The sequence below is a fragment of the Canis lupus genome, chromosome 27, assembly GCF_011100685.1.
Source record: "Canis lupus familiaris isolate Mischka breed German Shepherd chromosome 27, alternate assembly UU_Cfam_GSD_1.0, whole genome shotgun sequence".
In the NCBI taxonomy this organism is placed as follows: Eukaryota; Metazoa; Chordata; class Mammalia; order Carnivora; family Canidae; genus Canis; species Canis lupus.
In genome coordinates, this window is record NC_049248.1 from 43,242,687 (window position 1) to 43,268,799 (window position 26,113).

At 51.3% G+C, this 26,113-nt stretch overlaps 1 protein-coding gene across 4 annotated transcripts in view; it reads left to right on the forward strand.

The window, feature by feature from the left end:
* Positions 1-13,833, forward strand: part of SLC4A8 (solute carrier family 4 member 8) — a 74,880-nt gene extending 61,047 nt beyond the window's left edge. For 2 of the 4 annotated variants that reach the window (XM_038577708.1, XM_038577711.1), the window contains exons 23-26: positions 4,598-4,689; positions 5,863-5,907; positions 6,777-6,872; positions 8,547-13,833. In XM_038577708.1, the coding sequence (XP_038433636.1) occupies positions 4,598-4,689; positions 5,863-5,907; positions 6,777-6,872; positions 8,547-8,559 (246 nt within the window). In that variant the 3' untranslated portion in view covers positions 8,560-13,833. Of the gene's footprint in view, positions 1-4,597; positions 4,690-5,379; positions 5,673-5,862; positions 5,908-6,776; positions 6,873-8,546 lie in introns of those variants that run through there. The other 2 variants (XM_038577709.1, XM_038577710.1) reach the window with 2 other exon arrangements.
* Positions 13,834-26,113: the final 12,280 nt, after the last annotated feature.

Genomic DNA, 26,113 nt, shown 5'->3' on the forward strand with positions numbered 1-26,113 from the left:
TGAATGAGCCAGAAAGTGTTTCCAAATACAGTTAATGCCTGAAATAGTGTCCATTGAAATACTTTTTAAATGACATTTTTTCCTAATATCTTGAATTTTTAAAATCTTGTATTATTTTTTCCCAGCTTTATTGAGATATAATTGACATATAACACCATGTACAACATAATAATTCGCTATATGTATAGACTGAAATGATCACCACAGTAGAGTTTGTTAACACGTTCATCACCTCACATAGTCATACATTTTTTTGTGGCGAGAATTTTTAAAATTACTCTCTCCGCAACTTTCAAATACACGATACAGCGTTGTTAACTATAATCACCATGCTGTACATTATATCCGCAGAACATATTCATCTTATAACTGAAAGTTTGTACCCTTTGACCACCTTCACCCATTTCTCCCATCCCCAGCAACAACCAATCTGTTTTCTGTTTCTTTGACTTCAATTTTTTTTGGATTCCACAAATAAGTGAGATCATATAATATTTGTCTTTCTCTGTCTGCCTTATTTCACTTAGAATAATGGCTTCAAGTTTCATTCATGTTGTTGCAAATGGCAAGATTTCCTTCTTTTTTATGGCTGAATGATATTCAGTTGTGTGTATATATGTAGATATGTTACCTTTTCATCCACTGATGGACACTTAGGTTGTTCCTATGTCTTGGCTATTACAAACAATGCTGCAATGAACACGGAGACCTCTTTTCGAGATAGTAATTTCATTTCCTTTGGATATATATATTCAGAAATGGAATTGCTGGATCATAGGGTAGCTCTAATTTTAACTTTTTGAGGAACCTCCATGCTGTTTTCCAGAGTGGTTGTACCAGTTTGCATTCCCACCAACAGTGTAAGAGGGTTCCTGTTTCTCTGCATCTTTGCCAGAACTTACCTCTTATCTTTTTGGTAATAGCCACTCTGACAGGTGTGGAGTATGATCTCATTGTGGTTTTGATTTAAATTTCACTAATTAATTATTAGTGATATTAAGTACATTTTCATGTACCTTCCAGCCATTTGTATGTCTTCTTTGGAAAAATGGCTATTTAGGTCCTTTGCCTATTTTTAAATCGGATTATTATTATTTTTGCAATTGAATTGTATGTATTCCTTACATATTTTGGATATTAACTCCTTACCAGAGATGCGATTTGCAGATGTTTCCTCCCATTTCATAGTTTGCCTTTTCATGGTCAGTTGGTCATTTATTTTGCTGCAGAGAAGGTTTTTAGTTTGATTTAGTCCCGCTTGTTTATTTTTGCTTTTGTTCCTTGCACTTTTGGTGTCATATCCACGAAATCATTGCCAAGAACAATGTCAAAGAATTTTCCCCTATATTTTCTTCTAGGAGCTTTAGTGTTTCAGGTTTTACATTTAAGTCTTTAATAACATTTCGAGGTGATTTTTGTGAATGGTGTAAGATGGAGATCCAGTTTCGTTCTTCTGCTTGTGAATATCCAGTTTTCCCAGTAATACTTATTGAAGAGACTATCCTTTCTCCTCCAAATATTCTTGGCTCCCTTGTCAAATATTAGTTGACCATATACGCTTGGGTTTATTTCTGGGATCCTAAGTCTGTTACATATGTCCATTTTCTATTATTAAGTGAGTTAAAAAAAAAAAAACCCAAAACATTTTATTTATTTATTTATTTGAGAGAGGGAGGAAGGGAGAGAGCCCAGAGGGAGAGAGAGAGGGAAAAGCAGACTCCCTGCTGAGCAGAGAGCATGATGCAGTACTCAATCCTAGGACCCTGAGCTCATGATCTGAGCTGAAGGAGCTGCTGAACTGACTGAGCCACCAAGGCACTCCTATTAAATGACTTTTAACAATTATAAGCACAAAAGCAGTGGAGGAAAACTTTAAAGAGAAGAGTGATAGAAATCACTACATAAAATATGAAGCTTTCAAGCATCCCAAAACTCTATAAATAAAATTTTTATTTTATTTTATTTTATTTTTATTTTTTTAAAAGATTTTATTTATTTATTTATTCATGAGAGACACACGCAGAGAGAGAGAGAGAGAGGCAGAGGGAGAAGCAGGCTCCATGCAGGGAGCCTGACGTGGGACTCGATCCCCGGTCTCCAGATTCATGCTCTGGGCTGAAGGCGGTGCTAAACCACTGAGCCACCCGGGCTGCCCTAAATAAAATTTTTAAATTACATATATACACAGAGGCACGTACGCACGGACACAGAGGGATACCTCATTTTATTGTGCTTCACTTCATTGCACTTCATAAATAATGTTTTTTTTACAAATTGAAAGTTTGTGGCAACCCTGTGTTAAGTCAGTCTATCAGCAGCACCATTTTCCCAGCAGCATTGCTTACTTTGTGTCCCTGTGTCATCCTTTGGCAATTCTTGCAGTATTTTGATCTTTTTCATTATTATTAAACTTCTTATGGTGATTTGTGATTAGCATTTATGATTCATTGAAAGCTCAGATAGGGACCCCTGGGTGGCTCAGTGGTTGAGGGTCTGCCTTTGGCTCAGGTCATGATCCCGAAGTCCTGGGATCGAGTTCCGCATCGGGGTCCCTGCAGGGACCCTGTTTCTCCCTCGGCCTGTGTGTCTGCCTCTCTCTCTGTGTCTCTCATGAATAAATAGAATAGCATTTTCTAGCAATAAAGTATTTTTAATTAAAGCATGTAAATTGTTTTTAGACCTAATATTTCTTTTAGATACTTAATAGACTATAGTATAGTGTAAACATAACTTTTATATGCACTGGGAAATCAAAACATTTGACTCACTTTATTGTGGTAGTCTGGAACCAAACCCATAATATCTCTGGGGTATGCCCGTACATACATACACACATACGTACATTTATTTGCTGATTTATATAAAATTTTAGGTAGTGATATGTTTGAAGAAGAAAATAAGGAGGGAGGGAATTACTTTGTTTAGGGTGGTCAGGAATGACTAAGGAGATATCTGAAATCTGAATAAAGTGAGGGCAAGTCGTGAAAGTATCCGGGAGTAGGAATTTTCCAGTTCAGGGGCACGCAAAGGCAAAGGTTTTGAGGCAGGAATGAGCTCGGTGTGGTTAAAGGACATGAGAAAGCCAGAGCCCGGACGTAGCTGGACACCAGAAACCTGTGGCAGCAGCTCAGGCAAGAGGTGCAGGTGGCCGAGGCTAAGGGAAGAGGAGGAGAAGCGGCTGCCCTGGGGACTTCTTGTGAAGAGAGAGGTGGCCGGTTCTGCTAATGTACAGTGAGCAGGGGTGAAAGAGTCGAATCAAGGCGTCCTAGACTTTGGGAGTGAACAATTGGATAAGTGGCTGTGCTACTTATTAAGCAGTTTGGGGAGGAAAATCAAAGCATCTCTTTTGGATGTTAATTTTGGGGTGGGCAGGAAACACTATACTCCTTATTTTCCAAAATTTACTTTATAAAGTTATTTTGAAAACTAAACGAAAGGAAAAAAATAATGAAGACCCCGCCCACAAATGTTATATCGGCATCCAGTATTGTTTATTACTTTATGTTCTCTCTAAGTCCTTAACATAGTTTTCATATAACTTAATAATTGTTTATTTGAGGGGAACGAAGGTTTTTTTTTTCCCTTTCAACTTGATCTCATAAGACACTTTCATGTTTCTATACATCTATATAATAAACAGTCATATTTATTGTTTTAATGACTGTATAATATTCTGTAGTAGAGCATAATATCCTATAGTATTTTCTCATAATTAAGCTTTCTTCCTTTGTTAAAATTTATAGTTGTTTTAGGATTTATTACTAATCATACTACCTTAAACATATTTGTACAAAATTTTTCTCTGTAACTGTTTTCTTTAGATTAGTGGGAATATTTTTTTTTTAACTTTTTGTTATGGGACATTCAAGCATATCCACCCAAAAGTAGAAAGAACAGTCATTATTCATATTTCCCCAATTGCTGTCTAATTTTTTTTAACAATCTCTTTATTCGAATCAGGGTCCAAATAAGGTCTATATATTACAATGGTTGATATGTTTCTTAAATCTCCTTAGTATCTTTTGTATTTTTTTTTTTCTTTCTGTTGAAGAAACTGGATCTGTGACCTTTAGGATTTTCCACCATTTAGATTTCACTGTGTCCCTTGGTGACATTTAACAATATGTTCTCTGTTCTCTATATTTCCAGTAAATTGGTAGTTGGCTCTAGAGGCTTATTCAGAATCATTTTCTTTTACCTTTTAAAAAATACTATTCCAGGGCAGCCCCGGTGGCTCAGTAGTTTAGCGCCGCCTTCAGCCCAGGGCATGATCCTGGAGACCCGGGGCCGAGTCCCATGTCGGGCTCCCTGCATGGAGCCTGCTTCTCCTTCTGCCTGTGTCTCTGCCTCTCTCTCTCTCTCTCTCATGAATAAATAAATAAAATATTAAAAAAAAATAAAAAGTACTATTCCATAGGTACAAATAATCTGGTTCTCTCTTTTTTGGTGACAAGCCAAATTATGAAAGAACATAAGTACACCTTTCTATAATAAATGTGAGAGAAATTAGGTAGAAATTGTGGTGAGAGAAATATGGGTGATGTGGACTCACGGTTTTACTTGGTCTAAGACAGAATAATGTCTTCTTCTCTTGCAGGAGGCTGAGAAAATGTTAGAAATGGGGGGAGACAAGTTCCCCTTGGAGAGCAGGAAGTTACTAAGTAGTCCTGGAAAGAGCAACAGTTTCAGGTAAAACTCCATAAACACCAGGAAATTTATTGTTTTGGTTATTCTGTAAACATGTGGGTTTGTGGTGGACGTGGTGGCAAACATACCTGATGGCATAAAGAGCTGACGTTCAGCCTCCCAGCCCCAACCTGGGAAAACACCTTTCCTTTCTTGGTTTACTGAGCACCTGCTCTGTGCCAGATGCCACACCAGGTGTTGGGAATCACAAGAACAGAGGTAAGGGAGCCCATGTGCTAAGCACCTTCTCTGTGCTGGGAATGTGCTAGAAGCTTTATTAGATATTCTCATTTAATCTTTACAACAACTCTCTGATAAAAGTCATGTTATCCATGTTTGTACAATCAGGAAACAGGCTTGGAGGGGTTTAGGGAATTTGCCCAAGGTCACAACACTGCTAAATAGAAAGTTTAAGATTCAAACCCTGGCCTTTTATTCTTCAGGTCAGTACTCCCTTTCCTTTCCCTGCCATTTTCCAGAGATGGATAGGATGTGGCCTTTGTTTCCAGAGAGTCCTCAACCTGGGGGGTGTGAAATTCCCATGCTTGGGTGAGCCTTTGGTAAGGAGCAGAGGCAGCCCCTCCAGTGTGACTCAGGGCATCTGTGGTCCTAGGAGCCAAGGGGGCTACTGAACTGGGGTCTCCCAAATTCCTTACTTCTGCCAGTAATCAGAGCCCCCCCATTCTTGAGCAGTTATTGCTCACCACAGGTCACAAGGCGCTGAATTGGTCCATTTGTGGCTTCGTTCCTGGCATTTTGTTTCCACTGTGGAAGAGGTACACATAAACTGGAAGAAGCCCAGAGGCCGAGAGGGGGCAGAAAAGGAAGAAAGGGGATTTGGATCATGTAGCTCCTAGATAATTTATTGCCGAATCATTGAACTGATTGTGGTTCATACTGACGGGGAATGAGGAAAATCTTGTCTTTGGTATTTAGAAATTTTTGATTTATTTGTCTTTGATAAATAAAAATAGATACTTAAGCAATGTGATGTTTTGCCTATATGTACACATTGTGAGATGATTACTACAATCAAACTAATAACATTTTCATTACCTCCTATAGTTACTATTCTTTGTGTGTGTGTGTGTGTGTGTGTGTGTGTATGTGTGGTGAGAACACTTGAGATCTACTTTCTTAGCAGACTTCATGTGTACAGTACATTACTGTTAACAGTGACCGTGCTGCATATAGGTCCTCAGAACTTACTCCTAACTGCAGGTTTGTACCCTTTGATCAACAGCTCCCCTTTTCCCCTGCTCCCAGCCTCTGGGAACCACCATTCTACTGTCTGTTCCTATGAGTTTGACTTTTTGGGTATGACTGACCCCCAGGAAATGGAATCTCTGGACCTTAATAAACTTTCTACAACTTGTGAAGGAAGTAGCCATAGACTTTGAATTCTCTGGTAGCAAAAGAGGAGCAGTGCTCCCTCTCTGCTGGGTTACTGCCTCCCCTCCTGGCCTTTTAAAATGAGACTGTCTGGCTTGTAGAAAATTTCCCAGTACTCTGGGTGCTAGGAGACCAAGGACTCTGGATGCAAGGCCTTGATTCTCCATCTACTGACATTTGACCTTGGACGATCACTTAGCTCTGGGAGCTTTGGTTTCTGTACTTTCAAAAGAAGGATGTGAATAATCTCTGATTTGATAGTTAAGATAATATATTGTGAGAGTCCTTTGTAAACCAGGAATGGAAAACATTCGGCCATGTAAGTGAGAAAACTTAGCACCATGAAGAATGCTTAGCACCACGCTTGGCACACGGCAAGCTTGGCACACAGCAAGCACTCAGTAGGTGGTAGCTCCAGAGGCTGTCATCAGCCCCCCAGAGGGGCCCTTTGAAAGAGGGCAGGATTGTGGGGGCAGAGCTGCCTGCCTCTCAGAGCCCCAGCTGAGCCCTTAGCACCACCTCGTGGGCCACCTTGCCTCCCTACGTTCCAGTCATCCAGCTCCTGGTGCTGCCGAGAGCTGTTAGCTGAGCTCCCTCAGGCTTACTCTTTCCCATGCGGTGACGTGCTGATCATTCTAGACTGATATGTGTATTATATCTGTATGTCCTACATTTACTGTCCTAAGCATTGATTTCAGATGCGACCCCTCCGAGATTAATATATCTGATGAAATGCCTAAAACTACGGTATGGAAAGCTCTCAGTATGAATTCTGGAAATACAAAGGAGAAGAGGTAAAAAAAAAAAAAAAAAAAAAAACTATAATTGCTAATTTTTGTTTATTTCTGGCTTTTAAAGATAGCAGTCACATTGAAAGTAAAATATCTCTTAGTTGCAAGATTGAATTGTCTAAAAAATACCACTTCCAGGGCTGCCGCTAACCTCACGAGAATTGCTAGAAGAAAAAAAAAAAAGAGAATTGCTAGAAGCCTAAGAAAAGGACACATGTTTTCTGACTATTTGAACAGATGTGCTATTTGGAGCTGCCCCTTTACACAGCCCCAGAGTCAGGCTGGGATTATTTGGGGATGTAAATTTGCTTTATCTATTTGATCATCTTAATCCAGTTTCTAAAAGTTCCCATTTCCGAGGCACCAGGGTGGCTCAGTCGGTTAAAGCATTCGACTCTTGGTTTCAGCTCAGGTCATGATCTCAGGGTCATGAGGTCAAGTTCCACACTGGACGGAGAGCCTGCTCGGGGTTCTCTCTCTCTCTCTCTCTCTTTCTCTCTCTTCCTCTCCGTCTGCCCCTCCCCCAGCTCATGCACTTGCTCGCTTTCTCTAAAAAATATATGTCAATAAATAAACAAACAAAAAAAAAACATTGAAAGTTCTTATTTCAAAATTTCCCTGGTTACTGTAACTGCACAAACTAGTAAGTAGCTAAAATGTGCAGGGGCTGAGTGTCAATAGTGTTGATAGAGACTAGTTAACTCATTCCATAATGACAATTACTGCCAACTAAAGATTCTAAATATAGTAACAGTTTACATATTTGGGAAACGAAATTCTGTATATCATTTGCCAATACCATAGATCCATTTTCATCAGGTTACTGAAGAAAATGGAAGACTCGAGGCGTCTTTGCCTTCACTGAGGTTGGCTTTGCACCCAAATTACTTGATTGATTTAGTCCAAGCTATTTTAATTTAAGAAGTCAGATAACTAAAGGCAAAGTCTTAGGTCTATATTAAAGGCAACTTTTTTTTTTAAAGAATTGTGTATTTTTTTTTAAATATTTCATTTATTTATTTGACAGGGAGAAGGAGCGTGTGCATGAGCAGGAGGGAGGGACGGAGGGAGCGGGAGACGCAGACTCCCCACTGAACAGGGAGCCCAGTGCAGGGCTCGATCCCAGGACCCCGGGATCACGACCTGAGCCAAAGGTAGATGCTCAACCACTGAGCCACCCAGACGCCCCTGAAGACAACTTTTCTAGTTAAGAAAAAAAGGCAGTAAGTAGGCTAGGAATTAGGGGACCTGGTCTAGCCATTCATCCTTGTATAAGTGGGCAGGCCATTGTTTCGGGGACTCAGTTTATTCAGCAGTAAAGTGGGGATAATAATACCGTCTCCCTCCTGAGAGTGATCTGAGGAGGGGCTGAAGTACTTTGAAAAGTCACAGCCACCAGTGGGTGGTAGTGGTAGGCTGTTTCTTCATCGAATGGGTTAAAATAAATCTGTGCTGAATGTGAGTGAAATATAGAATCTTGTTTCCTTCAGAGGAAAATCCAGGCAGCTGTCGAAATGTATAACGCACATGGTTATTTTTAGCCAAGAACTAGTCTACTTGTAAATGAACTTAAAATACAGCCAAATCCAAATTGTGGTGACATCTTCAAAGTATTGTGTTAAAAGCAGGAGTGAATCATGTGTTCCCTTTTTGTCTAATTGTAACACTTTTATTCAGTCTCTTCAACTAAAAGTCTTTGCTGGGAAGGAAGATTTGGGCCGTGAGGTGCCTCAGGGAAGTTCCGGTTACAGAGAAGATGGCGAGTCTCTCCGAGAAGAAGCAAGACCAAGCCTGGCCCTGTCCGCGGTCCCGTCCAAGCCATGCCGAAGCACTGCGTTCCCCGTGCTGTGCGTTGGAGGGCACGCGCCATCCCCATGGCAGCAGCCAGCCGCCAGGTGTGAGCGTGGAAGCGGAAGACCACCTCCTGTTGGTACTTCTCTTCTTCCTTTCTCTTTCTCTTCAGAACTGCCACCAGTGAAGACCCAGCTTCCCACCTTCCAGACATTCTCTCTGAACCTCTCTGCTGGCCCGCAGAGCCATATGGATCCATTCCATGAGTTCCCTCTCCTCAAGGATGGGGTCGGGGCGTGGGAGGAGAGCAGAGAGCAGAGGGAGGGCTCTCCAGTCCCGCAGAATCTGCTGGCCCCGAGGCAGACCTGGGCCTTGGTTTGATGCCTCCTCTGGGGGATGCTGGTCAGACCCAGAGGTCGTCAGGAGGGCCTGCCACTGGGAGGGTCGGCGGCCTGGGCGCGGCCAGAAGGTGCCTCCGCCCCGGGCGCGTCTGTGTCGCTCCCTAGCAGCAGCCATAACTCGGCAAGAACCTTGGATGATGAAAGGGCCACGAGGGACACTGGAGTTGTTTAGCTCAGACAGGAAAAAGCTCGGGGGAAAATCAGTAATGCTAAGTGAGGACCGGCAGCTTCTCTCGGTTTCACTGAGGATGGACCAAGAGGATGAGCTTCAGCTGCTGCAGAAGGAGTTGGTTTAGACGCCAGGAAGGGCTTCCCAGCCTGAGCGTTTGTCAGAGTGCCTGCTTTCTAGACTCCTGGGGAAGGTTTGATAAGAGTGGCTTGTGAGTAGGAAGGGAGATGAGCTGTTTTTATTGGCCATGTTGTGGAAACACCCATGTTTTGCTGCTGTCTCTTGAGGATACGTTCTGATTCGACTCCTGGAGAGACCAAGTGCGTATGATTACGTGATTATGTCTCCTTAGCTGCCTTAGTAGCGAACCATTATCAACTCAATGGACCAAAACCACCTTCAGCCATGTGGTTTCTTCACCATCACGTGTTTCTTTTGGTTGACAGACATTTTGGCTCTCAGATGTAAAAAGCCACACTGGGAAATGAACCTTAAGTGGTAAAATTAATTTTGGTATTTAGTTGAGAACCAGATTTCTAGTTTTTTTCTCCTCTTCGCTGTTGTGTTGAGTACGAAGCGTTCGGGCCCCAGTGTGTATAGGCCTTCTCTGCTTCTGTGCACAGTAAGTGTGCCGGGACCCACGGAATTCAAGCACATCAGTTCTCCATCCATAAAATCTTGGTGCGGTGGGACGTTCCTATGGGTTGCTCTCCTTTCGTAGGTGAAGAGTTGGTGATGAAACTGTTGAATTTTGCATTCCTCTCACTCTTCAAATATGTCAGTGTATTCTAGTCTTAGCCTGAGGACCTTTGAAATGGAAGGAATCCTGCATTTCTTTGACATTTCCCCATCTCCTAGAACCACGCCTCGTCTAACGCACAGATGATTTTCAGAACACTTAACCCAACTGGTACAGGACGGACGCCAACCACTCAGAACGGATGCCGGCTGTAAACAGGCAGTACGCGGGGCTGTACCGGTGCCTGCTGGCCGAACGCCATGCTGCTTTCAAACGCTGAAACGATAACCCTTTGAATCATGGGTATTGTTCCTGGATTGTCTGATTTCTGCTCACAAGGCTGTTTTAGGGACAGCCTCGGCTTCCCTTTATATGGTGCAGACAGGACCAGGCATGCATCTTTGAACTCTATGGGCATTAAAATCTTTGCGAGCCAAAGCTTCACATTTTATCATGTTAGCAGAAATGTGATGATTGTACCCGTTTACCTACCTAATGTAGAAAAATCGGAAGACAACCTGTCGGTGGGAAAAGCTTTCCTGCTGGCCTTCCCAGTCTGTCTCTGGCCGCTTCCTTGAGCTTGCCTCCTCCTCCGTCTTCCTTGTTCTCCGAGGACTCGCCCACATTCCTCCCCCCTCCTGCCCCTCCCATCTCTTCCTGCTACCTCTGTGTGGGAAGGTTGGTGACCGCTTCTCCTGTCCCCTCAGCCTCAACACAGCCGGAAGGAGTGTAGCAGGACAAAGCCTACCATACAACAAGTTAGGTGACACTATCACTCAGAAAAATCTCTCTCCTAAATACCCATGTCCCATGATGCCTTGTATAGCTAGGCCTCTTGAGAGCCGGAGACCTGTTAACTGCGTGCAGTGCGGTCACAGGACCTTGGGTCTACTTCCAGGTCCTTCCTGAGCCCGACGCTCCTAGGTTCCTACACCTTAGGAATACTAGTTACTTTGGAAGCCTGTGCCAATCCTTGTAGGCCATTACATCTTTCTCAAACAATAGCCAGCCTCATCTCTGCTGCGTCTCAGTGGTAGAAACCATTCCCCGCTCTAATAGTCTCTCTTTCCCCAACTCCCACCAAACGCTCGGCCCCAATCCTACCCGAGTGCTTCCTCGCTCACGTCTGTGGCTGGTAGTCCTGGTGGCAGAGTCAAGCTGGGCAGTGTTCAGGGTAGTAAACTGGAAGTGGAGGTGAATATGTGTGTGTGTGTGTGTGTGTGTGTGTGTGTGTGTGTGTGTGTGCATGTACGTTCATCAACAAATGCAAGTGCGTCCACAAGATGTCCTTGCTGCTATTAGGTAGCAGCTGCGTACCTAAGCTGGGGGGACATTAAAAAAATATGATCTTTCTCCTATCTAGGGCCTCTCAGAGTTCTCTGAGAGAATAGCCTGATGACAAATACAGGCAGATTAGTCTTTAGGAAAAGGTGTTTAAACTCAACATCAAGGAGGAACTGACTTAGAGGTAGAAAGCAAGGCAGGTAGTTAGGTAATTTCTGTGCCAGGTTTGCTTGGCCCAGAGAAGCAGTCTGCCCTTCAGTGCAAGGCGAGTTCAGGAATAGTTGGAGAGTTGGCCAATGCCCTGATGTGTCGAGGTGGGAAGGGAGGGAGGCCGGGGGTTTAAGAAAGTGGTGGTAGGTGAAATCTTGGTTCTAGTGGTAAGAACGGGTGTTGCTGGGTGGTTGGGTTACTTCCTAGCTCGTGACATTGAGGGAAAGGGTTGGTCTAGAGAGAAGGGGAAGACGCAACCATGTGCGGTGAACTTGCCAGATCTCTTTGGTTGCAGAGAACACAGGCTCCCTCCTTGTGTCCACATATGATTTCCAGCTTCTGACGAGGGAGGGGATTATCGGGAGATAACAGCACCTGTCCCCACCTCCTTAGTCATAAGGGGAGAGAGGGGCCGTGAACCGTGTATTCCAGAAGATGGTGTGAATAGTGGCTCTTTCTCTTTGTCTGGGCTGTGACTGGCTTTTAAACTAACCGTAAATATTTGATAAAAATCTGACAAACGCTAAGCCTCAGGCTGGGTTGACATCTCAGGCTATGACAACTGTGACCTTGAAGAGGTCTCTGATTTTAGGAATCTGTGCTTTCTGCTCATCCAGAAAAGACAGTTCCCAGTTTTACTGGGACTCTCCAGACTTCCCTCTTAGTAGAGGAATCAGCAGTTCTCCCTGCATCTTCTCTATCGACTTCACTGTCCATGTTCTGAGTCTACGTTTTCCCAAAGCATAGGAGGTGCCACCCCAGGGCCCCCGGCTTTCCTTCTCATTGGCGTCGTTAGTCCCATCCGCTATATTCTCTCTGCTACTATCTCAACTTCTCTAAATTTTTCCTTGCAAGAGTGTTGGCGCCTCCTCCTAGGACTTTGAAGCAGTCTTTCTAGTTCGTCGCTGCATTTTCCTCGGACTTCTCAGGTTTCTAAGCCGCATCCTGGCAGGACATTCAGGAACCTTGCACTAAATGTTCTCAGGCTTCCTGACTTTCTTTTGGTTGCAGCTGTCAGGCCTCCGTCACGTAGAAATTCTTCCCGTGGGGACTGACTGGCCACACGAGACATCTTCCAGGTTCTGGCTCTTTTCCTGACTCAGCCTCCTCAGGCAGCACTTCTTCCCCTCTCTGCCCAGTCTCTCAAGTTCTTGGAGGCCTGAGGCTCCCACTCAGAGGTCCCCACAATCCCCCCAGGTGGGGGTGGTGAGAGAGGTGAGGAGGTTGGACAGGTCTGGGGCTTCTCTGAAAGGGGACTTACTGGTTATTTTCCTTACTTGGTGTAAGAGACCAAAGACTCAAGCCCTCGAGCTCATCCACATTTCACTGTAAACAGAAAGAGACGCCCCACAAGCAAATCAAAGTGGTTTTTCTTCCAAATCTATTCTTTTCGATTCGTGGCGCCCGTGTTCTCTTACGTGAATGACAGAGAACGGGCAGTTGGCTCAGTTACCATTTCTCCACCAGAACCAAAAGAGCGTGAAGGCGCTGTCTCGCTGCGTGAAGCACGAAAGGAGGAAAGAGCATTACGTGGATCTCTTCAGTAGGAAAATTCAGGAAGTGGAATGATTCATCCACAGGCATCATTCCTTTAGGAGGTTCTGTGCTCAAAGGGAATGGAACGGTTTCTGATCCTTCCGAAAAGAAAACGAGTAGCATTTTTCTCAAACCTACCCCACTTTCAGCATTGGAGAAAACAGAACTTCTTCTTCTAGCTGCTGGCATTAATATTTCCTGAGAGAGAGAGAGAAAACCCACCCACGGCGCTTTTCCAAGCCCCGCAGACGGCAGCAGAGCTTGGGCTTCTCTTAGCGGGTTTGCGATCGCCTCCGACAGGCAGGTTTTCACACAGGCAATAATGCTGCAAAAGAGGCCACAGTCCCGTCCCCCGCTCCTCTCCCCCGTCTCCACTCCCCCGAGATGATCAGCCTCCCTCGTGTGCACCTGTGTCCGTCCGTGCGGCGGGGTAGACGCGGCCGCCCTGAGCTAAGGGCGTCAGGTGGAGAGCAGAGCGCCCTTCCCGCGGGAGGGGACAGCTTGAGGTGCTGGTACATTTCTCTTGTTTTCTATGTTCTTCTTTCTAGTAGGTCTCATGTAGAGATAGAGATATTTTTGTTTTAGAGATTCCAAAATATATATTTTTAGTGTAAGAAATGTACCCTCTCCACACTCCATGGTGTAAATAGAACCGAGAACAAATGTGTTGTTGTGATAATCCCATAGCAATCTGTGGTAGGAATAGGACCCTCTCCCTTGCCACCAAGTCTCTCGGTGTGTGTCTGTGAACTAGGGGAGGCGATTGTGACACCTCGCCTGCCCAGACCTTCCTGTGCTCAATGGGTGACAAATAAAGTCTGTGTAAACTGTTCACACCTGTGGTGGTTTTTGAGCCTGAACCAGGGGGCCGAGCCAACGCGGGCCAGTTTCAGAGCGTGAAAGAAGAGTGAAGACGAGTCGTGGAGATGGTTGAGAGAAAGGGTGGGGAGTCTGCTGGGCGCGCCGTCAGAGGGGCATGTGTACCCCCTGCTGCAGACCCGGCATGGCCCTTGGCAAAGAAAGGGACTGCCTAGACTTATGTTTGGGTGGGGGGACAGGGAAGCGGGAAAAGACAGCCCAGTTTGGAGATAAAACCAGGCCCATGAGAGCAATTGCTAACATTTAAGGACTCTCCACTAGCTAGAAATTCAGATTTTAGGAGCACCTCGCTGGCTCAGTTGGAAGAGCATGTGACTGTTTTTTTTTTTTTTTTAAGATTTTATTTATTTATTGAAACACAGAAGAGAGAGAGAGAAGCAGAGACAGGCAGAGGGAGAAGCAGGCTCCATGCAGGGAGCCCGACGTGGGACTCGATCCTGAGTCTCCAGGATCACACCCCGGGCTGCAGGCGGCGCTAAACCGCTGCCATCGGGGCTGCCCAGCATGTGACTGTTGATCCCAGGGTTGTGAGTTCGAGCCCCACGTTGGGTATGAAGATCACTTAAAAATACATGAACTTAAAAAAGTCACTCCTCCCCTTAAAAGAAAAAATATCCAGATGTTAAAAATTGCTTTCACTCTGGAGCATTTGGGGCTTGAGGGGCAGGGGGTGTCCTATTTATCTTCATCTCAAATCCATCTGTTGGAAGGTTGGAGAAGAGGGGAAGAGGGAAGCAATGGAGTACGAGCAGAGAGACCAGTGAGGGGGTGAAAGGCAAGCGCGTGGGGAGGCAGTGAGCAAGCCTCACCGGGTTCCTAGAAAGGGAGGCGCCACCTGAAAGCCCCCGGAACGCGCAGCGCAGTGTGAGTATCTTATTAAGGAGAACCAGGCCACGCTGGGCTGTAGACCCAGAACTCCCCAGCTCTGAAGCCTCTTGCTATCTTTTGGCTATTTTTTAACTATCCTGACAATGTACACAACATGCCCTCCGCGTCAGAGAAACCTGCTTGGATGGCACGGAGTCTCGGGTAGTGGACGGGAAGGCCGCCCGTGCGGGGCACTGGCCAGTTCTGATGTGGGGGAGCACTGAGCACGCTCACGTCCAGAGGACGGGCCTCAGGGTTGTGCAGGAGCCCATAAAGTAGCACATGGAAAGTACTAGACTGGCACCCGGCTCGCACCGAGCACACAGTCAACAACCAGTCTGGAGGGGGGGGTGCTGGGGCGGTCAGCTTGGCAGCCGTCACATCAGGGCTTGACCAGAGTCTCCGCGGCCCCTGGGTTTGCCCCTCGCAGTCGTCCCCAGATGGCTCCAGAAGCCCCAGGCGTCCGTCAAGCGCAGGAAGAGAGAGGGCATTTCTCCAGCTTCTCTCTCCCTACTTATTTTTTTAAGATTTTATTTATTCATGAGACACAGAGAGTGGGGGGGGGGCAGGCTCCATGTGGGGCCCAATGTGGGACTCAACCCCGGACCCCGGAGTCACGGCCCCAGGTGCCCCCGTCACTCTGTCTTCTCAAGGGGAAAATGATTCCTAGGGCTCCGCGGGCCCCACCGGGTGGGCTGTCAGGACGGAGCCGCCACCCCGGGCTGAACCGGGAGCCAGGTGCCTCGATGTCCCGCTGCACCCGGGCTCCTACAGGATCAAGGCAGGCGGGGCAGGAGGTGACGAGGTGGCCCGGGGTGCACCGCAGAGCGGACCGGGCAGCAGCGGGACCAGGGGTCTCCGGGCACCAGGAGCGCGACAGCGGGGACCGCAGCGTCCCGCAGGCCACTGGGCCTCCCGCCTTGATGCGGTTCGTTCGGGGAGACTGAACCCCCCGGTGCCTGGTCCCCACTCTGTGCCCATTACGTCGAGGGCCTGGGGACAAGCGGGGACACTGATGTTTGTAAAATTCTCCGGGCGTCCTTCCGGGCAGGGCGCACACGGCTCCCCGGGGCTTCCGTGGCCGCGGCCTGTGCCACTCCCGCCGCCTCCTGTGCAGCCCCTCCCTGTGCCTGGCCTGTCACCGCCTGAACCACCTCCACGTCCTTTCACCCTCACTGTCTCGCCACTTCCAGGGGGAGCCCTAAGATGGAGAACGCCTGACTGGTCCCTTGGGCCCCGGCGTGGTCCTCGGCCGGGGCCTCTGGGTCTGGAGCCACCCCTGGGCCAACTGGGCGAGAGGGACACGCAAGCAGGGAAAAGCATGGCCATCAAGGGCTGTTCCTTCAGCAGAGCTGCGGGGTGTGGGGCCCTCCTGGAGGGGGCCGGGGCCAGGGAGACGCAGTAAGTGACGTGTCCGCACGTCCTAGTGATGACCTGGCCACAAATGCCCCTTGTAGTACCTCCTCCTGCTTGTGTTTAATTACGGGGACACCCGGACACACATTTGCAAGAAAACTGTGCAAGTTAGTGCGCTGCTCCCTGTCCAGCCGTGGCCCACAGCCTCGCGGGGCCGGGGCGCCCTGACGGAGGGGAGCACAGAGCTGCCGGCAGGAGGCCCAGGGCGCGGGCGGGGGGGTAATGGGGGGGTGACCAGGCTCAGCCACCAGCAGCGCGATAACAGGTAAACCAGGGACACGCCGGCCTCGGTCCAAGTCCTGGCTCTGCCTTGACGCCTGTGTGACCTTGGGCAACTGGCTTCGTCTGTGCCTCAGTTTCTCCACTGAATGGAGGCCCCAGTGCCACCTGCCTCACAGGGCCAGCGGGGAGCACTGGATCACCAGGCATGGCGGGACAGGCGCTCCCCGTGTCGCTCCTCGGGTCCTGGGCTCGGCGGCGAGGCGAGGGGCGAAGGCGAGGGGCGAAGGTGTTAGCTCCCCTTGGGCTTCCCGGCCCCAGCCGTGTTGCCCGGCCCAGCTTGCACCGGAGCCTTTCATCCGGGTGCCGGGCGGCGGCCCCCCAGGGGTACTCCCCGGGTCCCCAGGACAGAGGCGCGGTGACCAGGGTGGCCCAAGCCCGCTGTGGGCGCGTCCCTGTTATGCTGGGGCCCCCACTGCCGCTCCCCACTCCCAGAAATTACGGACTGAACGACAATGGCCCGAGTTCCTTACTACACAGCGGACCAAGAGGGCCCAGGCCTTGACCATCCAGGCCAACAGGGAGTTTCCTAGTGACGTCGGCCTCCGTGAGCCCAGCGCCGCCTTTGGGCCCGAGGCCTCCGCGTCGCCCTGGCCCGGCTGCTCGGGGGACGCACCGCTTCCGTGCACAGAAGAGTCCGACGACGCTGCAAATAGAAGCCGGAGAAATAGGGGCCCGGAGAACGGGAACAGTTACGTCGCTTGTAAATGGCAGAAGCTGAGCTCAGCGTTCGGGGGACGCGTGGCCTGAATGTGGCCGGGCAGGCGACACGTGGGTTGTGTCTTGAATGAATGACCAAGGGCAGTTGTAACCAGTCCTGGGCGGTCCCGGGAAAGTTCTCCCAACAAGAAGCGCGTCAGGGTGCATCGTGAGGAGCGAAGAGGGGTCCCCTGCACCGGGAACCCGGCAGGTGGCTCGGCTGCGATCCCCTGTATCGCCGTCGCACGGGGAGGGCTGTGGCCTCTGACCCGAAGCAGGCCCTCGAGAGGAGCATCAGGAGAACAGGGGGGAGCCTGGGGGCCCTGACCGCTGGCTCGTCCCATCCCGGTCCCGGGAAGCGCGTGTGGGACCCAGAGGCCCGGCGGCCCGCGAGGGGACCCCTATGCAGCAGGCACAGTGGTGCGGCCCGTGGGCTCCGTGGGGCAGGGGCACCCGGCACAGCCCCTGGTCGGGGAGGCCGCCGAGGCCGGGTCGGGGCGGAGGGGGAGAGGCGCGGGTGGAATGTTCTGCGGGTGCTGGGTCGGGCTGGCTTGCTTGCAGCTCCAGGACCGCACGGGAAGCAGCTGCACGCCCAGGCGGAGACGCAGAAAAGGGGACTTGAGGTGACAGGTAAGCAGCCAGGGTTCCCCGGGCCCCGAGCCACCCTGGGGGGACAGGTGGCCGGGGCTCCGCAGGACCTCACCCCGGGGCAGAGGGAGGCTCTGCAGGAAGCTCATCGGCCTCGGCCTGGGAGGGGTGGCGCGAGCTGGCAGGCTCCGGGGAGGCCCAGGGCCGCGGCCACCAAGGGGCAGGGCGGCGACGGAGACGCTGTGGGGCCGGGGCGGCGTGGGGCACCAGCCTCTCCAGCCTCAGCCCAGACCAGAGCTGGCGCCGCCGGGACAAGGAGGACTCGCCGGCCGGCCTCGGTCCTAAGGCCACAGAGGGGTCCAGGCTGGAGGCGGCGCTGCCGGGGCCCCGGGGGTGCGGGGTGGACACCGGGGCCGCGAGGGGCAGACAGGGATGAGGCGCGGTGGAGGCGGGGTGCAGGGGTGGGCGGGCAGCAGGGGTGTGGGCCGCAGGCCAGCGGCGAGGTCGTCTGCAGCTGGGGCCGAGCAGGAGGTTGGGGCCTCGGCCCTTTGGGTCCCCACTGCTCCAGGGCAGGGTCTTTGGGTCACGTGTGTCCTAGGGTACACGGACCTACGTTAAAAAGATAGGGTTCCAGAATGACATAGAGAGCGCTTTCCTGGCTGTCCCCTGCCCCCCCCCCCCCACCTGCTGTGATAGGACCTCCAGGCTTGCTCGCTCGCTCTTTTTTTTTTATTAAAGCTTTTATTTATTTATTCATGAGAGGCACAGAGACACAGGCAGAGGGAGAAGCAGGCTCCCTGCGGGGAGCCTGATACGGGACTCGATCCCAGGACCCCTGGGTCATGACCTGAGCCAAAGGCAGAGGCGTAACCGCTGAGCAACCCCCCCAACCAGGCGTCCCCTTCCAGGCTCTCTTAAAAGACCCCAGAGCTGACTCGCGTTGCTCCTGAACATGGTGACCTCAGTGACAACCTCTCCGTGCCAGGCCCCAGTTCCAGCTCTCTGAGCCATGCCCGCTGCTGAGCAAGACCCTGCCACCACCGCTGCCTCCATCACCCACCGCGGACATGCTGTGCCAATCCATGCTGCCCGGGCCCGACACCCCACGCACCAGGGCGCTCTGGGCAGCAACGCTGAGCCATCCGTCCTGACCGGGGTAAGGAGCCCCCTCTCCCAGTCAGGGAGGCTCCCAAAGCCTCTGAGTTGCCCTGGCTCCTCCAGTGTGCCAAAGGGAGAGTGTTCACTGCTGGGAGGCCCACGTCCCCACTGGGAGGCCCACGTCCCACAGAGAAGGGGCTGGAACAGGTTAACCTCTACTACTAATTCCCTGCCCTGGTCCGCCCAGTGGTGTCCCATCCATGTCAGGGTCACGCGGGCAGCAGAGGCCGTGGGTTGGGGCGCTCCTGGTGGGAGGTCGGGATAGAGCCGGCTCGTTGCTCACGAAGCGTCCCTGATACGAGAAGCTGCCACACCCGGAGTGCTTAGCAGTCGTCGAACACTGGGCCAAGTCCTCTAAGTGTACAATTCATTTAACTCTACAGCAGCTCTTTGGGGTGAGCATGGTTATTCCTTTTTTACGGGTCTGGAAACTGACGTTAAGAAGGTTAAGTGATCTGCCCGACGACGTGCAGCCAGGAGATGTCAGAGTTAGGATTCAGACGTAGGTCTTTCTGGGTCCAAAGCGCATTCACGCCCCAAACCACATCATCGTTCATTGTTCTGACCACACTGGTTCAGCTTGTCCGGTCGCCGAGGCCCGATGAACGTTTGTTTGAGGGCTGACTCATCTGGTTTGGCCGCAGCGACGCGCTCGCTGATTCAACAAGTGATGCTGGTGCCAAGCACCGCTCCAGGGCTGAGGACGCGGCGGCGGATAAACGCACGGTGCTTCCAGCGCAGAAGGGGGTGACCTAGGTGAGCACGTGCCCCTGAGGGGGTGGCCGACCTCCCCAACAGGATGCGCCGCTTGGAAAGCTCCTGGAAGGGGCCTCGGTCTCGGGGTTGCCGCAAGGCCCTGGGAGAGGAGACGTCAGGAGGTACGGTTCGGGGCCTGACTGCCCTCGGCCTCCGTGTTCCTCCTCCGTGCAGTCCCGGGGTCGTGTTTCGTGGGACTCGTGGCTGTCTTCCGCGGTCGATGTCCCCTGAGTCTGCGCAGGGCGAGCAACCGCGGGCTGTAGGTGTGGTGAGGCCGCAGCCCGCAAGACTGGACGGCTCTGAGGCCGGGGACCCAGGCGGCTAAGGGGGCTCCCACGGGGGGGCCTGGGATCCGATGGGTGAAAGCTGGAGCTAGTGGCACCGGGGCAGGGGAGTCCCCCTGGGGACCTCGACCCTCAGGGGCCCCCCTGGGGCAGACTGCTGCCCACGTTTATGGGGCCTCCTAGGTCTGCCACATTGACCTTGACGAGAGTCCGAAGCAGGGGGTTTGTGGCCTCCGATCTCCTGCCTGGAGAAGGCAACACGGATCCATTCATATCATCACTGGGTCACAGACTCAGCTTTATTCAGCCTTCAATGAGTTACTGGAAAAATCTAAGCAGAAGGCGGATGCGTTATGTCGCGGGAGGGATGGCCACAGCCCCAGACACCCCTGCGACCTTGCAGACCAATCCCTGCGGCTGGAGTGTTCGTCCCACTGCCACAACCAGGACGGGGTGGGGGGGGCGGGGGAGACGGGGGGGAGGCGGGGGGGGGATTGCCCACCCACCGAGGAAGGAGACACCTGCCCCGGCCTCTGCACCAGCTTCTCCCCAGGGTGACAGAAGCTAATCACCTGCACGGGCTCGTCCTTCCCACCCACGTCTCCCCTCACGAAGGGCCAACAGGCCCAGGAGGCTCCGCGGGGCTTCATCCTCTTCAAGCCCCAGCTCCGGGCCTCGCCCGCTTCCTAGCCCTCGCCGTGGGTGCCCAGCCCCGTGGGTGCCCAGCCCCATGGGCGCCCAGCAGGGCCCGGCCGGCCGCGGTCCCCTCCCATCCGCCGAGCCCTCAGCCCCACCCGGGGATCAGGAGCGGGTGAGCTAAGGGATGCCGCGGGGCAGGGGCCATAGTCTCCAACCCCTTGGCGGCCGGGTAGTGGGGTCATCCTTCCTAGGCTAGTGGGGTCATCCTTCCTAGGCTAGTGGGGTCATCCTTCCTAGGCTAGTGGGGTCATCCTTCCTAGGCTAGTGGGGTCATCCTTCCTAGGCTAGTGGGGTCATCCTTCCTAGGCTAGTGGGGTCATCCTTCCTATTTCGTAGGAAGTGCCGCTCCGAGCTGCTTAGTCACTGGCCGAGATCACGGAGCCGCTGGGGGCCCCATTTGACTCCGAAGCACTTTCCTCTTTGGACTTTGTTCATTTACCTCCCAGAACCTCTGGGGGAGGCTCCTGGAGCCTTTTACGCTGATGTTTGTTATCCAGATACGACATTATTTCCTCACGCTAAACATGCTTTTTCCTACTCCTTATTCTGCTCCCTGCCTGCACCCTAGGGAGGCTGTGCGTGTTCACAGGAAGACGTTCCTCCCCCGGCGCCCCAGCCCCCGGGGCCCCCCAGATTCCCCTCTACTCAGCCGGAAGAGCGACTCCAGAAAGCTCCCTGCCAGCGCCTTAGACTGCGAAGCGCGGGTGTCTCTGAGCTGGAAGGAGGGACCGCGCGGAGCGCCCGCAGGATCGGGAGCCCGTCCCTCCGCTCTCCTTTGCTGGGTCGGAAGAGCCCGAGCGCCCGGGGAGCAGCTGCTGCCGCCCGCTCGTCCCGCTGCGGGGGCTGCCGGGCCAGGCGTCCCTCTCCACAGCAGCCCTCTTAGCAGACGGCATCTCACTTGATCTCGAAACCGCCTGTGAGCGATTATCCTTATTTCCTTTTAGAGATGAGAACACTCGGGCCCCCGGGCCTGTCCGCGCTGTCCTGGCTGTCCTCGCGGCCTCCTGCCTGGGTTCATACACGTCTCACTCCTTCTCCGAGCGGACCTTCACCTGCGGTTTGTTTCAAGGGTCGGATCCTGCACATTTACCATAAACGGAAATCACAGAACTGTGGAGCCACTGCCGTGGATGGCCAGTGGACGCGGCGCGGCTGTCCTCGGCTCAAGGCCTCTGTGGGGCGTAATCAGGGAGTCAGTCAAGGTTCCTGTCTCATCTGAGGCTCAGCTCCTCCTCCAAGATCACTGGGTGGTTGGGAGAATTGAGGCCCTTGCAGCCGTGGACTGTGGCCCTCAGCTCCTGGAGGCCGCTCGTCTCCGCAGACACTTTACAGCAGGGGCCAGCACGAGAGCGCCTGGCTCGCCTGATTAAGCCAGGCCCACCCAGGATAACCTCCCTTCTGATGACCTGAGACCAACTGATCAGCCAACTTGAGTTACATCTGAGCAATCCCGAACCTTGGCTGATGGTTAGGTGCCATCAGACAGCCAAGGTTCGGGATCCGCATCCCCTCACCTTTGCTGTAGCCTGGCGGCCAGAAGCAAGTGCTTCTAATCTCCCGGCTTCCACCCACACTCAAGGAAGGCGATTATACAAGGGTGTGGATGCCAGGAGCTGGAATCACCAGGGGCCATCTGATGACTCTGCTCACTGCAACCAAGTATAAGAGTCTGCAAAGATAAAAAAAAAAAAAAAAAGAGTCTGCAAAGATGGGGCATCTAGGGGGCTCAGCGGTTGAGCGTCTGTCTTCAGCTCAGGTCGTGACCCCAGGGTCCCGGGATCGAGTCCTGCATCGGACTCCCCACAGGGAGTCTGCTTCTCCCTCTGCCTGTGTCTCTGCCTCTCTCTCTGGGTCTCTCATGAATGAATCTTTAAAAAAAATAAGTTTGAAAAGACAAATAATATGAAAGAGAACAAAAAGACAAAACTCAATAAATCTATACTTCTGCCATTGAAGGGAACCATTGGTAACATTTTGTTATATTTCCTTCCAGTCTTTTTCGAGCCTATTTCTTTTTATGCTACTAAAATCACGCTGTATGTACAATTTAAATGTGGTGGTGGTTTTTTTTTTCTTCTTTACCACTATCAGGTCATGAGAAGGTCATTGCAAACGTCATTAATGACTGGATAAGCGCCTACCAGGGTTATATATGATTTATGTAACCAATTCCCTACCACTGGACAAGTGTGTTGGTAATGTTTTGCCTAATATGATCAACACTGAGACAAACCTCTCGGAGCATAATTTCCTTCCGTATGTCACATTATTTCTTTAGAATAGATTTGACAAAGGAAATTATTAGCCTAAAGGGTATAGCAATTTGTAAGACGCTTGATACAACTAACTCACTGCTTTTCCCAAATGCGCCAACTGCCACGCACCCAGCAGGGGAGGCGCATGCCCGTTCGCTGCATAGGTCATGGTTTAGGACCTCTTCGTTTTGGTCCAGTTGAGGTGGTTGAGACTCCCTGAGCAGGGCCACAGGCTATCCGGTTCCATGTCCCCACTAGACTGGGCGCCTCCTCCAAACCAGGTAGGGGTAGCCCAGTTTCATCATCAGCTCCCACGACTTGAACAGAACCTTTACTACAACTTTTCTCCAGTCTGGAGAAATCCATAGCTGTCACATGTCACCTGCGTGAGGTACGGATGCATTTCAAGAGAAACAGGAAGTTCAAGAAATATTTGGAAATTTAGAAAATCTGTGCCCAGATTCCGGGGGGATTTCTTCCTGTCCTGGGGAAACCCCCCTACCTGCCAGTTTCTTGGAGAACAGCTTCCCCCTCCCCTGGTGAGATTCAGATGATGGAGAGGAGAGATTCCTTTTCTGTGCCAGGACCAAGCATGTCAGTGATTAAGGAAAACGCCTCTATTTTTCTATTCAGATTCACAACGCTTCCGACACTGGATCTGTGGGTTTTGCACAGGATAAGGGCTCGGTCCCACAGGACTGCCTCCCCCGGCCCCCCAACACACACCTCCCATGCCAGTTGCCAAAGAGTGGGTCCCCAGGTTAGCCACAACTTCGGTCCAACTTGGCTACAAATCAGAGGTTCCCACGGCCCCTTCTTTCAGGTTTGACAGTTTGCTAGAGCGGCTCAGAGAACCCGGGAAAGCAGTTTACCCTACTATTGCCGATTTATTTCAAAGGACATCTTCAAGGATACACATGAACAGCCAGATGAAGAGGTAGATACGGAGAGGGTCTTGAGCACAGGAGCTTCTGTCCCTATGGATTTGAGGGGTGTCGCCCTCCCAGCAGGTGACTGTGTTCACAACCCGGGAGCTCTATGAACCTGTACTTTTGGGATTTTTGTGGAGGCTTCATCACTTAGCCGTGATCGATTATTAACTCCACTTCTAGTCGCACTCTCCTTTCTAGAGGACGGAAAGATATCCAAGCTTCTAACCATGGCTTGGTCTTTCTGGTCACCAGCTCCCATCCAGGACCCACCTAGACAACTCATTTAAAACAAAGCGTGCTGCAATCACCCGGGAAAGTCCAAGGGATTTAGGAGATGTGTGTCAGGTGCTTCTATCCCTCAGGAAATAGTGAGGGTCCCAAGAGCTCTGTGCCAGGAACTGGGAGCAGAAACCAGGATCTATTTTCTATTGTTTCGCACTCAGGATCACCCCCTGTGCTTCTGTGCTCCTCTCTTGGGGAGCAAAGGTGAGTCCTCGAGCATTAGGGAGCCCTCTCCCTGCTTCTTGGGGGCCCAAACCCCACTGGCCATCCAGCTCCTCGCCCAAGCTCTGCCCCTCACTAGCTGCGTGACCCTGGCTAAGACACTTCCCAACTTGGTATCAGCTTCCTTCTCTGTAAAGAGAAATTGCTGGATTTCAATGAGTTTAAGGCCGCCTCCATCCCCATCGCTTTGTAATAGATTTGGAATTACTCTGCTACAACACAATGTACGTGATGTGTATTTTGTGGCACGTAAATAATCATGCAACACCATTCACGGAGAGGATGGGCCTGTGCATTGAATCCACAAGCATTTACTGGGCGTGAGCAGAGCTGACACTGAGCCGAGAGAGACAGAAATGATGTCAAATAAGAGGATCTGAGGGGCTGGCATCATGGGACTTGGGTCCCAAGTAAGGTGGGCTGAGGGTGAGGGCCTGAAGTCATGGCGTGGAGATGCCGGCCTGGCTCCCTTGCTCTCGGGTCCCAGCAGCCATGGGACCCCCGCCTTAGGTTGGAGCCCGATAGCTTCCTCATTCCTACTAGTTCTAGGTCGGGGTCCTGAGGTCCTGCTTTCCTGGTAGGCCACTCTGAGGGCCACCAGACTCTGAAAACAACTGCAGCCAGCATCCCACAGCTGCGTGTGCCCTGCCCCTTGGGATGGGGTGCCTGGGGCGGACAAGTTTGCCAACCCCCCTGCACAGGGCCTGCTGGTCTCTCCTGGGGAGGAGAACAGAGACAGGGCTGCCTCTCCTGCCCTGGGGCTTCCGGGGCCCCTCTATGGACTGCCCTGAAAGGTGCCCCACCGAGAAGGGGAATGGGAGCTGGAACTCCGCTTACCAAGCCAACACACCACGCCCGCGCCCTAACATGGCTGTGTCTGGGCCCAAGGAAGAACGCCTTTTTCAAATTTGCACAAAGATACCGTCGGGGCTGAGGGTGGCTCTGGGTTTCCCGAGTCCCTGTAATCCCTCCTGTCACCTCCTTGGTCGATCAACCCTTGGCATAGGTCTTAGAGTTCCTCACCTCTTCTCATTCACTGAAGTGCGACTCTGGGACTTTGTGACCCGCCCCTGAATTCCTGTTTCCCCCTCATTGCTGCCCCAGCCTCACACTTCAGACTGATTCTCTCACTGGCTCATTCACTATCTGAGCCGAGGATCAGTATATCTGGGGAAAGCCAGGCTTCCGTGGAAGGAAAGTGCCAGAAGCATCAGTAGAAAAGTTCAAAAATATAGGGAAGTATGGGGCACCTGGGTGGCTCAGGTGGCTGGGCGTCTGCCTTTGGCTCAGGTCGTGATCCTGGGGTCCTGGGCTCAAGTCCCAGATTGGGCTCCCTGCTTCTCCCTCTCCCACTGCCTCTCTGTCTCTCATGAATAAATAAATAAAATCTTAAAAAATATATATAGGGAATTATGTCCCCAAAAGAAAGGGGTTTCCTAAGGACATAGGCAAAGGGACTGGTTAGGGAGAGGCCACACGGGCCTGGCATAGAGGGCTAGGCTGGTGGGCACGTGGGGATAACAAGTACATCCAGAAGGGGCTTCGGGGCAGAGCAGGTGCTTTCTGCTGTTCTCCCCAGGACGCACAGGCTGCAGGGCATCAGGGGCCTGCTGGGAGCTGCTGGTAGGGCCGAGGGGCAGCGACAGGCTAATATCTATAAAATGCCTCGAGCACCGTCTGGCACACGGCAGCTGCCACGTAAGTGTTTGATGCACGAATACAAACTCCGCACTGATACTTCCGCTGCCCTTTCTCAGAAGGCGGCTTTGCTTCAAGGAAACCTCTCGTGCCTCAGCCC